Source organism: Protomyctophum parallelum (genome assembly GCF_964188405.1).
Source record: "Protomyctophum parallelum genome assembly, chromosome: 6".
Classification (NCBI taxonomy): domain Eukaryota; kingdom Metazoa; phylum Chordata; class Actinopteri; order Myctophiformes; family Myctophidae; genus Protomyctophum; species Protomyctophum parallelum.
The window spans coordinates 18,053,522-18,068,610 of record NC_139701.1 but is presented as its reverse complement, the minus strand read 5'-3'; the positions used below and the strand labels follow the sequence as shown (position 1 = coordinate 18,068,610).

The following is a 15,089-nucleotide window of genomic DNA, read 5'->3' as shown; positions in this document are numbered from 1 at the left end:
GTGCTGTCAGTGACTCAACCACATGTTTGGACGGAGAAGCCAGTTACGTAGCAAGCCTGCAGTAGAAGTCACTGCAGCAAGCAGCAATGCATTGAAGCTCATGAACTACTTTCTACATTTGAACTAACTGCTTAAGATTTCCAGGGTATAGCTATTTCAGAGCTTAAGGGGTTTGCTAAGTGCCTTAGTGCCTATTTACATTCTTGAATAAAATATATCAAAGAGATACACCAGTAGAGTTAGAGGAAAACTCACTGTGGCCCTAGGGATGTTTCCCTCTCCTAAGGACGGAAATAAAAATCACCACTTGAGAGCGTTTTTACGTGGCTTCAGAGGCTTTAAACTAAAGATATGCATTTGTACCTATTCTGGCATATCAGCAAGCATTGGTTTTCTCCAAACCACAAAATCACAGCAGTGGCTGCAATGGAGGAACAGACAGTCGCATCCTCCTATAGTACAATCAGTCTCAGCTGCCTTCAGACTGAATCCAATCCCTCATTAGCAGTTCTCTGGGGAGCACAGACACAAACAGAGAAACGGAAAGACAACACATGGACTCAGGACAAAACCTGACTACTCACTCACAGTGGCCATAACCCGACTCCCTCTCAGGGCGTCCTTCTGACACAGGCGAAGCTGTGGCATGCCACATGCCTCTGGATGCAAGTGTGGGACCAGGTAGGCTGCCAAATACTCACAACTGGGAGACGGGAGCCTTGCCTTGGCCTGGTGACAAAGTGAAGTTGCGCACCACGCGGAGCCCCCTGGACGACAGAAGCCAATGACCAGACAGACATGCAGGACATAACATGGACAGAGTGAACTAGAGGGGGGAGGTGGAGCCACGCCCACGCCTGCGTCGTTTATGGGATTACCCAGATTATCCTCCTCCGGCAATCAATCCCACAGCAACCACTTGCTGCCCGGCAGCCGCACAGATCAGCACCTCTTCTGTCCACCCACTCCCCCCCTCTGTCACACGCTGGGTGTTGGTAAAACTATCTGCACAGAGACACCTGTTGTGGTGGCAGACCCGGGTGTTTGTCATGGGTGGCGGGGGGGTTGGGGGACTGGCAGTATGGAGGGGAGAAAGGGTGGGTTGGGATGACACTTAAGAATACAGTAAGATCAGTAGTGTCCAGTTACTCTCTTAAAAGGGATCACGGCTGCAGAGCATGAGAAGAGGGAGACAACACTAAGGGGTCTGGGAGAGACAGTGATTTTACTGTGGACTATGGAGTATGTGATTTGCTAGACCTTTTGTATGCTAGCCTTTTTACAAAAAAAATCACACCCATGTGAAGTGAGTGGTGCAACTCCGTGTGGGGGTCCCCGGAAGTTCCAGACCCACAGGACCACAGTCAGGGTGTCAGCCCGGTTCCGGCGAGCCGCCCCACATCCAAAACGATAGATAAATGAGAGAGTTACCATCTGGGGGTCCCCGGGGAGTCCCCGGGGGGAACATCCCAGAAATGCGCCAAGGGGGCCAGGCCGATTCCAGCGAGCCCCACGTCCGAAACGGTTGAGAAATGACAGTTACCGTGTGGGGGTCCCTCTACTGTTTGTGTGTGTGTTAGGTTGCGCACAGGTAGTGAAAAACAACTATGCTATTTCCGTGCTCATACCCACCCACCCACCCACCCACCCAGCCACACACATAGCTCCGTAAGGGAGTGGTTGCACCACTCAAAAAACTGCATGTGAGGTGGACCATATTTTTTGTATTGATGCGGTATAGCAGTGCTCTCTGGGTGGATATTCATATCAGTATTGGTACAACAAAAGATCTGTCTAATAGGCCTATATAGACTCATAGAACAATTTTTTTTTTACTAAATAAAAAGGAGAGACATGGACTAGCCAAAGGCTAAAATGTTTATTTTCTCTCTATTCTACCTATATCTATCTGCAATTCCCTGGTATGAAAGAAAGTAATTGGGCCTGCCCGGCTACATACATGCCTATTAGTGCTTAACTGATATGCTGAACACTGCCTACATATAAGTGCCTTAAAGCTAAAACAGTGCCTGTGTGTTTATGCATTTGTGTTTTCTGTGTGTGTGTGTGTGTGTGTGTGTGTGTGTGTGTGTGTGTGTGTGTGTGTGTGTGTGTGTGTTTTAAAAAGCCTAGCATTCCAGGAAGTGCGGAACTGTCTATTTCAATGCTCTGGGATGGTTAAGCAAACACATACTGTAGCGAAGTAAAATCCAGAGCCAAAGAGTCCAAAAATACACTCTAAAGGCAATGAGGAACAATACATGACAAACCATCAAGCAAACTAAATAAAGCACAACATTGACCCTGGGGTACATTTATACTAAGCTGACCTTTATTAATAGTTTTACATTATCAGTCAAGGTCTTCATGATACTAACGGTGTACTGTCTGAGACACTATAAATAACTATATAAAAAGTTTTTATTTTTTATTTTTTACTTACTTTGAGCACACTCATGTCCCACTCCCAATACAGAGCTAATTCTATACACTAACTAAATATTAAAAAATATAATATTTTGGACGTCACAAAAGCAAAACACATGCTACATTTTTATCAGGGAAACGTCAAGGATATAAACACAACAATGTTTGGCATTTGTAAATAAAAATAAACATTTACAGGGTGATGACAGTGATGACGTGTTATAGAGGCGATGTTGTGGTACGGATGTGCCTTGGGCACCAAACGTTTGAAAACCAAAGTAAGATCTAGAGCACTTGGTATAGGGGTTGAATGAAGTTGGACTATGAGAGAGCATATATCATGGTACCTGTGTGTTGACCACTTAGATCTTATTAATCTCACGGGGGAATTCAGTTTCAGCTTTAGGTGGTCACATTGAGCACTCTGGGTTTAGCATCTTGCTCAATAGACACCTCGAGACAGAAATCTAACCCGGGACTTTCTTTTTCCCAGATGTCCTCTTTACCCATTCAGCTATGCCCGCCCTAGACTGTAAATCACCAATATGCTTTTTGAGTGGTGCAACCACTCCTATAGACAGCTATGGGTGTGGCAGTGTCCCTGGGTCTGACCCTGGCTGTGTCTGAGCACTGTGTCACTGTTGCACAGCCTAACACACAGACACACACAGGGCAGGGAGGAGGGCTTGTACAGTACAGTACAGTACAGTACAGTACAGTACAGTACAGTACAGTACAGTACAGTACAGTACAGTACAGTACAGTACAGTACAGTACAGTACAGTACAGTACAGTACAGTACAGTACAGTACAGTACAGTACAGTACCACTCACTTCAGATGGGTCAGATTTTTATGGCACAGGCAGCTGGGAGAAACTAGGCACAGCTGCTCGACATGAGATTAATTAATTAGAGCAACAGAGAGAGAGAGAGAGAGAAGTGTGGTGTAGACGATCAGAAATCAGAAGAGAGTGAGTGACATTTGCACTACTGTATGACGAATTGAAGTGGACTCTGCCCCAGACTTTTTTTCTCTCCCTGGAAATAAAAACGTCTGGGTTTCCGAGGCTATGCCTGCCCTAGCTTGCTTAAAAAGTGAAAGGAAAGGCATTTAAGGCAATCCACATATACACACATGATCAAAATGGCAATTTATTGAACTGTGTTCAGATTCTATATTGCCCTAAACCTATAGGTGCGCTATAATGCGAGTAGTATGTTGCTACTTTACATATATATGACTAGACACGGTTTCTCGTGCTGTGCACCTGCAAGGGACTATATCATATGTCTATACAGCACTTGTGGAGCTTGAGGGATAGCCATCTGAAACCAGATCTCTCCACTGACAGTAACCTGGCAAGAGCCCATGGGAGCACACAAGCGGAGGAGAAAGACTGGGAAGGATGAAGCCTAATTTATACTTTGTAGTATGAACTACAAAGTATAAATGACCAAAAAGACTGTCGGTTTTGCCAAAACGACATCATTGCGCAATGGAATATAAATTAAGTTTACACGGAACCCGTCATTCAGGCCCAACAAATCCCTTGGAGAGCATCTAAAATAATAAAGACCTTCTTGAATTTATGCCGCGTTATATAAAAGTGTATCATCATGGCCCACATAAAACCCACCAAATTAACCCTGTTATCCATTTAGACTTTGTAAATGAGGTGCATGCATGCACAGCTTACATAATGTAGCACAGGGATATGAGTAAAACCATATGTTCACTGTCTTATCTTTAAAGATTCATGTCTGCAATGATCCAGTCCATAGTTTGTAAATCCTAATATCAACAGGTACAAACTTTGCTTGGTTTCGCTGAGGGATGAAGCTGTAACAGTGTTATTAAGTGATATATACTTTTATATTAACTTTTTTTTATGTTATTCCCATCGTACTAATTTGGCCGGGAGTTATTGCGCTTATGAGCTACACCACACCAATGCAACCCATTGGGAATAATGGTTGCAAGTAGTTTCCATGTTGCAAGGGGTTGCATTGGCCTTTAGGTGTCCTAACCATCACCATGGTCTAAATAGAATTTCTCAATAGAAGCAGATGTGCTAGTTATTGTATTAACATTCTCTACCATGCACATTAGCGATAAGAAAGTATATATTAGAGATAGGGTCCAAAGGGAAGCATGCACATCTCAAAAACCTCTACAGGTGAACAAAACATACGTACAATGAGAAACACTGTATCTCAGCTCCCAGGGAACGTTTTGACCCTTCTGGGTCAAGCCTTCCTTTCTCAAGTATACATTAAAATACATTTCGGATTGCAGCTTTAAACAAGTTGCAAATATGTTTTGTTTTTTTAAAGGCCAGAATGTAAACGCAGTGATAAATCAGCAGTAAATATTGTTCCTCTAATTGTTTTGCCCCCTCCCTCTATCTCCTCGTTGTTTTGGTAGCGTTTATGTACTGGACAATGAATGTGATTTTTGGCAGTGTGGCCAATGACATTGACAGGAAGGAAGACTAAAACATGTGACATCTTATGTCTGTTGGACAGTTTCAAGGACTAGAACATTCAGTGAGAGGAGAAGGCGTGAAAATAACAGAAATGAAAGAAAACAGAAGAAGAAAACATGTTTTTTTCCCCCTTCTATTTTATGTGAGGCTAGATTGCGTTAACTTGCATGTATCTGTGAGTGGGTACACGCACTTGTTTGTCTGTGTTATAGTGCACTGATTATGGCACTCTGCTCTCAAAATAGCCAAGCGAGGCTTACAACATGTTCATGTCGATGGATAGGAGATTTAATGAGACTCAATGAACTTGGCTGATTCCTGTTGCTAGCATTGTGGTCCTGTGGGGCAGAGTTTGTGGTTAGATACTGTAGCCCTGAAATCAGAATGCTAGACGCTACTTGGGATGATCATGCTCCTCTGATTAGCCACATATCTTCTTTCATCACTTGCATATCTATTAATCACTTTAATGAGTTTGCTAACCAGTCTGTTTTTTTAATCACATCAGTGTACAATCTAGGGGGGTGTTATCTATTTAAATTGTACTGTATTAACTAAACCTGTCTAAGTTAAAGGGCATGGAAGGCAAGAAAGTTTTAAGGTTATAGAATATTGCCTTTCCCTATCAAATTTTGCAGCAGTGGTAGCTGGGGTGGGTTTAGTTTAGTTCCTTATACACAGTATCTCTGCTCTCACTGCAATTTTGGTCCTGGTGTAAGTTGCAACACTAAAACTAAAACTTTCCTCAGTGGAATATATTGCAAAAAGCTCAATTACCAAACACTGGTCCATAATTTGTGACAGAAATAGAGGAAAGACTGGGATTTTGTGTATGTATGTAATTTCAGTGGAATGGGCAGCAATGCCTATTTAGTCAATGAAAAATCATACTTGAGAGATCCACTCATGTGTAGCATGTTGTTATGGCTAAATAAGCAAAGCAAGGGATATATGCAGCTCAAGCACAAAAACAGCTACAGTCGGGCCTTGCAAGGTTCTCTGCTTGATTAAAGCAGGAATTTAATCAAACTTTGACCTTATTCGCTAATGACTAATTACTGACAATTAGCCTGCAGAATGGCCTTCTTACGCCAACTCTTTTCCCTATTGCTGTATATAGAATGCATGGTTACACACAAACATGCCTACACGAGTATACATACAAAAACAAAAACACAGACATGCTTCAAGAAAACTATCCACGGATTCCAATCCACACACTTTAAACTAAAGTATCCACCAAACACATTAAACAGATACACACACACACACTCCCTAAGATGTGCCTAATAATAAAGCTATTGAGTGTGCATTGTGTGCTAATCTACTTGCCAATGCAGAGGCAATGCTCAAACTATAGAATCCTTGAGCAAATACCAGTTGAGTGCCCCACCTCTCTACCTGTGTGGTTTACTTAACTTCACAAGGGTGGGTGGGGAATGTTCTATACAGGGAGAGCCAGTTGGAGAGCAGGCTTAATACTGGCTGGGTTTCATAGTATGCATAGCCAAATGGTCCCCCTCCACATTCCTTTAGTCACATGATCTTGTGGTCACATTTTATTTTCCACCAATATATGTAATACATAGGAAGACCATATTAGCATCTAGAGTTTGGCTGCGAGTCTGCGACTGTGAGAGGGTGTGTCTGTGTGTGTGTGTGTGTGTGTGTGTGTGTGTGTGTGTGTCGTGACTCCTTGTGTGCGCGAGCGTGTGTGTGTGTGTGTGTGTGTGTGTGTGTGTGTGTGTCTGTCTGTTTGTGTGTGTCCGTGTCCATGTGTGTGTGTGTCTGTGTGTGTCCGTGTGTGTCCGTGTGTGTGTGTGCAAATACGTGCATAGAATTGGGACAGTTACTCAAAGACGCAAACAGTTCCTTTTCCTGGATTGTTGAAGTGCTGACTATATGGAAAACAGAACTAAAAACTAAATTGCTGCATTATGATAAATTTGCTAATAGCCTCGATAATACAAATAACCTGTTTTTATTCAACACATGGACTATAAATGTTTCAGCAAAATAGAATGCCTTCATTGGATAATTGCACAGTTCCTCAAACACAAAGTGGAAGAGGCTCTGAACCCTGGCAAGTGATGAGACCAGAGTGGTTTTGCTCCAGCGCGTTATGCTTGTGCCTCCTAACACACTGTCAAAGACAATGTTGACAGCCCACAGACAATTTCTCTCTCGCCTGTACTGTGTACTCTGGTATGATATATTGTGTAATATATTTTCGCTAATCACTAATGGGGTGAACATGATGTTCAAGTGAGGAATGACTGTTCTCCATGGTAGAAATTGACTCTATTATCCAACCTTTGTTTAAAAAGAACATTATAACAAAGTAAATTACTTTATTTGCACGTTAACCGGATTTCGTGTTGAATGAAAAGAAAAACAAACACAACAATCTGTATTAAGTTATGCAATACTGAATAATAATAATAATTATATGGGGAGTATAAATAAATATATATAACATATAACCATTATATTAAGTAAATAAATAAATAAATGGAAATTCCAAAGAAGAAACAAATTCGGCAAATGTGCAAGTGAATGCAAATTATAGTCTCTGCAATTGGTAAAGGTATTTAATTCATGTTACATAAAATGTATGCAGAGTAGACCATGGTGGAGAACAGTAACATGGGCTGTTAACGTTGACTTTAGGCACAGTCCCAACTAAGGCATTGGACCTGATCTAAGACCAGTCCAGTACTATTACGATGAGATGACCTTAATCTACCCCCTGTCCCCTGTCTCTTCCTTTCTGTTTCTCCATTCACACACCATTGTGCTTTTCTTGTAGGAAGTACCTTGCAGATCTGCGAGCTAAGTGACTTCCCTCTCCTCACTAAAGAGCAGCAAAGTGGGTGTTCACCACTGTGATAAAAGAAACACAACAACAAACGCTGAAAATGCAGATTCTGCTAAAAGCCCGGAATGTGCCTGCATTGAAACATGCAGAATCATACAACATTGGGAGAATCTGAATGGGTAATGGAAAGTGTAAATCTATGAGAGTGGACTGCAAAACGATCCACACGTGATACCAGGCAGGCGTCCTTTTTTTGCCCGGATGCTGCTGCTGACTTCAGATTGCTTTTCCTTGGCTGAAGGCTCCCTGCACCACATGATGCCACACATTCTGAGCGTTAGCATCCTCATAATTGCAATCATTTTTGTCAAAGCAAAGGCAAGTGTTTACAACTGACTCGAGCTGAGATTACATTTGGTTTTCTTTTTTGATCAAAAATATATATTTTTTGATTTTTTTCATTTCCTCCCCAATTTAGTCATGCCAACCCCCCCTGTGTATAGTCCCTGTCACTGCCAACCCATACTGTTTGTTCAAGGGAGGGTGTAGACAACCACATGTCTCCTCGGACACACATGGAGTCACCAGCCGCTTCTTTTCACCCGACAGTGAGGGAGTTTCACAGAGAGGGTGGAACGCATGCAAAGGAACACGCTATCCCTCTCAGTTTTGCTACCTGCTGAACAGTCGCCCCAACTATCCTGCAGTAGGAGTTGCCAGTGCAGTGACAGAAAACGTCCTCACCTGCTGGCTTCCCACCCGCCAACCCAGCACCGCGGACACATTGAACCCCAGTCTCTCCACAGTGGTGGGCAGCCAGGTACTTTACTTTAACTCTGCACCACCCGGACGTCCCGTGAGGGGCGTTGCAGGAATTCTCCAGCAATACAGAATTTTCATTTTTACCAATTATCCCCCCCCCCCCCCCACCTGCCAGTGATAATAATAATAATAATAATATTCTCTTCTGGGGGTCCCGGGAACAAAACATTTTCAAATGGGGGTCTGCGGCCAAATATATACATATCTTCTGGTCTTGTGTTCTGAACTTCTGACACAAACACGCAGTCAACCATTTGAACCTTCAGCTAAAAACAGCAGATCTTCAAGTTCACAATGCATTGCATACTGTATGCGTCGGGTTGTGAGGTTGTAGATCGGCAAAAGACGCGGTGCCAAGTACAGTTGCAACTCAGGTACTAAGAATAGACTGTTTAGGTTAAATGAGCCCTAATGATGGTGCATGTTTTGTCATGGACAGACAGACGAAGGCAGAGAGGAGAAATCTGTAGCCCAAGGGGCTTCTTATGCAAACTTGTGAACCCTATGCTCTCCCATGCAGATGTCTCTCCCATTGCCCTTGGAGACCAACATTCATCATTATGGAAACAATTTTCAAACCCTTAAATTGGTGCAGACATTTCTGTGACATTACATTTGACACAATTTTGTCTTTAATAATTTCTTTAAAGGTGCTGTAAAAGTGATTTTGGCGGTTGTTAAAATAAGTGTTCAATATCTCTATATTCTAATAGCAGCCATTTCTATATAGTGTATTTGTTCCGTAACAGGGTCTCCAGCTCCAGCTCTTTAAACAGAAAATGCATTCTGTTTATGTTATACAATCAGGCAGAGAAAACTCATGCAGGATACAGCATAAACAAATGCAATTGAAGGGATTACACAACTTTAAACTGATAAATGGTATTGGATACGGTTCAGATTGACTGAAATTGGTAACACACATGAAAATATGTTCTGTGTAATAAAGAGCTGTAAAAGACAGGGAGAATAGATTACTCAATACTTAACAAACCCATAGTCTTGACTATAGCAATGATTGCTATTACAATATAGAGCCGTTTTAAACAAAACATATCACTTCAGTTTTTAAGGGGGGCTGCCCCCCCACACACACGCACACACACTCTCTCTCTCTCTCTCTCTCTCTCTCTCTCTCTCTCTCTCTCTCTCTCTCTCTCTCTCTCTCTCTCTGTCTCTCTCTCTCTCTCTCTCTCTCTCTCTCACACTCTGCAGGGGTTTATAATCTCATGCTATATTCGTGGTGCAGTGGTTTGGCAATGAATGTATCATTGAAGGAGAGAAGAAAACATCACATGATAAATGATGCATGTAGTGTGTGACTCGCTGGAGCTCAAAGAGCCTAGGGCTCCAACTTCCCGGCACACGGAATAGCAGATTGAAGGGTTTGCAAAAACCGGCAAAGCGAGTCTATTCACAATACTAGGCTATACATGCATATACTGTACTGTACTGCATAGTCAAGTCAAGGTGTGTTATGTTATGTAGGCCTATGTGTTCCATTTACTTCACGTATCTAAAGATTTAGAATAGATCTAGGGGGGAAAAACACAAACATAAATCTTACTCTATTACCGAATCTAATCTGGTTCAAGTGCAGAGTCACAGATGTGAGCTTTTATTGCCAGTCAGAGCAAAAGCGCACAGCAAAACGTCAAAGCCATCCACCAGGTTAGGACAGCAGAGCACCGACCCGGCCGGGGCGCGTCTGGTACGCTGTCCCGCACGGTACGGTACGGTACATGGCATGCTGTGTCTGTATCTCCACGAGAACTTTGTTATAAAAAGGTACAAAAAAAGAAGCACAAATCACCACTCTTTAGGCCGGATCACAGGCCTACCCTTCTCGGTCAAGTGACCATTCCAGACCAATAAATTGTGTTTCTGTCTCAAACAGTTTAGCGAGAGACGCGCGACGAGCGCCATAAATTACATAAGCGCAATTAAAGTGCCAACCTCTGACCCTGCCCGAACGCACAGCCCCGCTATCACCTGACTTTTGCATTGGCCGCAGCTCTCTCTCAGTGTGTGAATACACAACTGCAAAGCCATGTGTGTTTAACTTGAGAATAAAACATAACGTGACCACACCACAGACAGGACTGCAATCGGCGATTTAAGTCAGCGGACGCTTTCACACTTCGGAGGGGAGAAAAAAAGACGCCATGGATTTGGAACAAAATGCACAGCACTCTTAAAAATCACAACGCCAAATCACACGAAACAACTTGGTGGTCCGGCATACAGGTTAGTCAACGTGCTGCTGGAAATCGACCGCTCGGGACACGGGAGTTTACTTACTGAGGTGTAAATAGGGATCATTGCTGTCCATGCTGTGTCAGTTAGTTCAGTTGTTGCTTCGTTTTCCCGACAGTTTAGTGCCGCTCCTCCGTCACAGCAGCATCCCAGCGAATTCCACTCCCAAGCCCCGACTGAACTCTCCACTAGGCTCGGTGCTATCTGCATCCCATGGCCCCGAGGTACGGCCGCGCTGTGATTGGCTGGTTGCTTGGTTGGTTGTCAGGCAACCGCTGATATGATGATTGACACAACGTGTAGTAAATAATCATAGACGGCTGGCTAAACATACCTCCCGTATGACAGTTTGGTCATGAATATCACATCAAATATTTTGTAGCGAAAAACGTTGATCAAACGTGTGACGAATCTGTGGACATAGTAGTTACATGTGCAATTCCTGTTCAATATTATTACAATGACTCCTAATTATTAATAATTACAATAATTGCAGTGTAATTACATTGCTTATATAAGCCAGAATAGAGAGACAGCAAACTATAACTATGTCAATGAAACCACTATTTGAATAAGATTCATTGTATAATTATAAATACTCAGATCTACGTGTGTGTCTTAGTCTTTAGCTTATAAAACATAGCGTGAGCTTGTAGATCCAATACAGATCATCCATGACCATTTTCGTGCGGGTTGACTCCTGAATAACCTCTGAGGTATCACAGCCAGGCTCGTACGGCCCAAGTAGGCTATACATCAGTTATTAGTTTAGCTCCAAAAAATAATCTGTGGTTCCCCTGACAACGAACTAGCCAATCACAAAACGCCCGACCGCGACCCGTCCCTCCGGGCCCTGGAATCTGGACTCTCCAGGTCTACACAGTCAGGGGCCCAGTGAGGGGGACAACAGTTGTCCATATCAAGCTCCAACACGATCATGACGAAACTTCTCCCTCGCGGCGGTACAGTGTTGCAATCTTCTGGAGTAAAATGTTACTTTGACCAGAGAACAACGGGTTTATGGTGATTTCTGGAACTGGAAGAGTCTGAGTGTTGTATTGCCAATAGTTTTTTTTCTTTCCGTCTGTCTGTCTGTCTGTCTTGTGGAAAGTTGAGTTTTGTACAGAAATGTAATTGTGTAGATAAGGCAATCTTTGTTGAATCACAGAGGGCTTGGAGGAGACAGTTAATTATTATTTTAAAGGTTTAAAATCCATTGAAACAATAGCCTAATTGGACATGGTTTGATGTAGGCCTAAAACAAACAAGATATAGGCACATTTATATGCATTTGTGTAGCCTTAAGTTCGGTCAAATAATCCTGTAATATTGTCAATAGGCCTATATTGTGGAATCCACAATATATGTATCCACAATGTGGATAAATAGTTTGTAGGCCTATATTGTGGAATCCACAATATATGTATCCACAATGTGGATAAATAGTTTGTAGGCCCAATGTGTGGCATTCAGAGGTGTGCACTGTGCAGTAAGTCCATCCCCCTCCCCTCCTCTCTGTCTCTCTCCCTCTCTCTCTCTTGATTTCTCCTTCTCTCCAAATGTTGGTTATAGCAGGCCTACTACTTTTTTCGGACTGAACTGGGGTCTCTCCCTGTGTTTACCTAGTAGGCTTAGTGGAGCTGCCTGGGAGTGCGGGTGTCAAGACCCCCCGGAATCCCCCCAGATCTGTCTTCAGAGTGTGGGGTCATGTAAGGGTGAGCCTGCGGTACCTCAGAAGGTTATTCAGGAGTCAAGCCGCACTGAGGCATTCACAGTCTTGAACTGAGGAGCGGGCAGACGCTCCGTCAACGCCGGCCACTGACCACTCAGCGGGCCTTTCGTTGCCCCGTTAATGGGACACGCAACCCCGGCTCCCGTCCTTGTAACGGCGACCCATAAAAAGAGCACAGGAGGATGCTAACCAAGATGAATGGCCTTTTTTCTGGACTCATTCTACACTAATCAGGGCTTTTCATTTGTTAGCTCCCTTCCCTATAAGCCCCTCCACCGCCACCAACCCCATTAGGGCCGGATAACGTATAAATTCATTAAAGTCAAAGAGGGACATTAAAATGATCATTTGTCAGATCTCTCTTTGTGTGTCCACTAATGGCGGCATGGTTTAAGTCATGTAGGATGGTCCGATGGTGTAAGGCCGAGCTTATTTGGGAGAAAACGGCTCGTTGTCCATTCCATGCATTGGACATTTTTCATAAATTATTAAGGTCCAAAACCTATTGTGGATCTAATGTGTAACATTTCTGTTTTTTATCAAACAATGCACTAATTTCAGTGATTAGCATAATATGACCTAAGAATAATAATTCTGTCATTATTTTTTCTTTCTTTCTTTCTTTTTTATTTTACAAAAACTGCAGGTTGTTGACCACCGTTTTATTTTGCTGCCCAACAGATCCATCCATCACCTCCAGATTCCATCAACCCCCCACCCGAGTCGACTCCACACACATACACAAACACACAGTCAATGAAGCAGCCCTTTGCAGTACTAATCCCTTTGTATTCACAGCACCATTCCCACCAAACAATGTCCTAAATCCTAATCCTAAACCAAACCTAACAAACCTGGGCCACCTGCTAGCACAAGTTGTGCAGCAAAAAAGGCCAATATGAATTTAAGTAACTGCCACGAAAAAGGTACTTCATATACATAAAATCCATACACATGCAAGAAAAATAACACCCGTTGCATGCAACATGAGCATGTGCAGGTGTACGTGCACGTGTGTGTGTGTGTGTGTGTGTGTGTGTGTGTGTGTGTGTGTGTGTGTGTGTGTGTGTGTGTGTGTGTGTGTGTGCATGCATATGGCACACATACACAAAGAGAAGTTGTGTCTCCTAACGTACACACAAAGATACACATTAATGCGTATACATTCACACAGAAGCCCCCCCCCCCCCTCTCTTGGTCTTGTTCTGTCCTCCTCTGATGCTCTGTCTGTCTCTGTCTCTGTCCCTCACACTCTCTCTCTCTCTCTCTCTCTGGCTCCAGATATGTGTGGTGTGGCGGTGCTGGCTGGGTTGTCATGGGAGACGCTTTCTCCATCTGCCTTTGCTCTCATTAGCCCACCTCCATCATCAGGCTTTATCAGAGGGACCCCCACCACCCCCACCCGCCTGGACCCTCTTCACTGTTCTGACAACCCCCGCCTCCAGCTCCATACATAAGCCTGAGATGATAAGTGACCTACCCCTTTGTGGAGGCTTGGATAAGACAATGCCACACAACAGTGGAGAACATCATCCATCTCATAGCTCATCAATCTGGGACACAAAAGATGAAATGTGGCTCCAGCTCCCATTCTGGAGCCCCTCTCATCCACTTCTCCTAAGGCTAATGCATATTATCGAAAAGAGTTGCTCGACAAATATTATGTTTTCAATCTTTTTTGGTTGAAAATGTTCATTTGAGTGAATTTCTTGAAAATACACACTTTGTTGAGGTTCGTCTGACACTATTTATCTATTACTCAGATTTTTGTGTCAAACAGGAGACAAAAAGATCATGAGAAAGTGCATACGCATGGGAGTAAAAACAAACAAAAACTTCAGACGTTTGTGCATGATAGCGATGATGCACATTTAGAATTAGATTACAATAAGCAGTGAATTGAACTGGTAGCATCTAGAGACTATACAGTAGTTGTTATACTACATAACTTTTTTTTACCTTAAATGTTTATCCCACGATTTTGTAACCCATTTTTTCCTTTATACTATACTTTAAATGATTAAATATGATCTAATGATGCTCCAATTATGTTTATCTGCCAAACTGAGAATTGTTTGACTGCCCAGCCACTGTCAAAGATTATTAGAATGTGTAGGCTACATATGGTGGTTTGCCATATGCAATATAAATCAGATTGCTCTTTTGGTTTTGTTTCCACTCTCCCAATAATTGACTACATTTCTCACCCTTTGTCTTAAGGCCTATTCATACTCCAGTTTTAGGTGATAAGGTGACCACCGAAAACTACAACATGACGTCACGCCGTGGTGATAAGCTCACCCCAGCCAGCACTTGTCTCTGTTTTTACTAACCACCGCGGTGGTCACTTTATCCCCTAAAACTGGAGTATGAATAGGCCTTTACTCCTGTATTATCCTGACTTGAGTCTTTGCTTTTATTATTTGTATCTCTTTATTAAACTGTTGTTCCAATGAGACTAATTGCATTACAGACAGGGGACTGTTAAAAAATATATGTCCCGAGTAAAAATCAAACAATAATGTACACTATATAAGAAAAATCATA

General features: G+C 42.9%; 1 protein-coding gene across 1 annotated transcript in view; it reads right to left on the bottom strand.

Annotated features, from left to right (window-relative positions):
• Positions 1–10,993, bottom strand: part of rxrgb (retinoid X receptor, gamma b) — a 51,034-nt gene extending 40,041 nt beyond the window's left edge. Inside the window, exon 1 of the mRNA XM_083767482.1 lies at positions 10,856–10,993. Within this exon, the coding sequence (XP_083623608.1) occupies positions 10,856–10,886 (31 nt within the window). The 5' untranslated portion in view covers positions 10,887–10,993. The remainder of the gene's footprint in view (positions 1–10,855) is intronic.
• Positions 10,994–15,089: the final 4,096 nt, after the last annotated feature.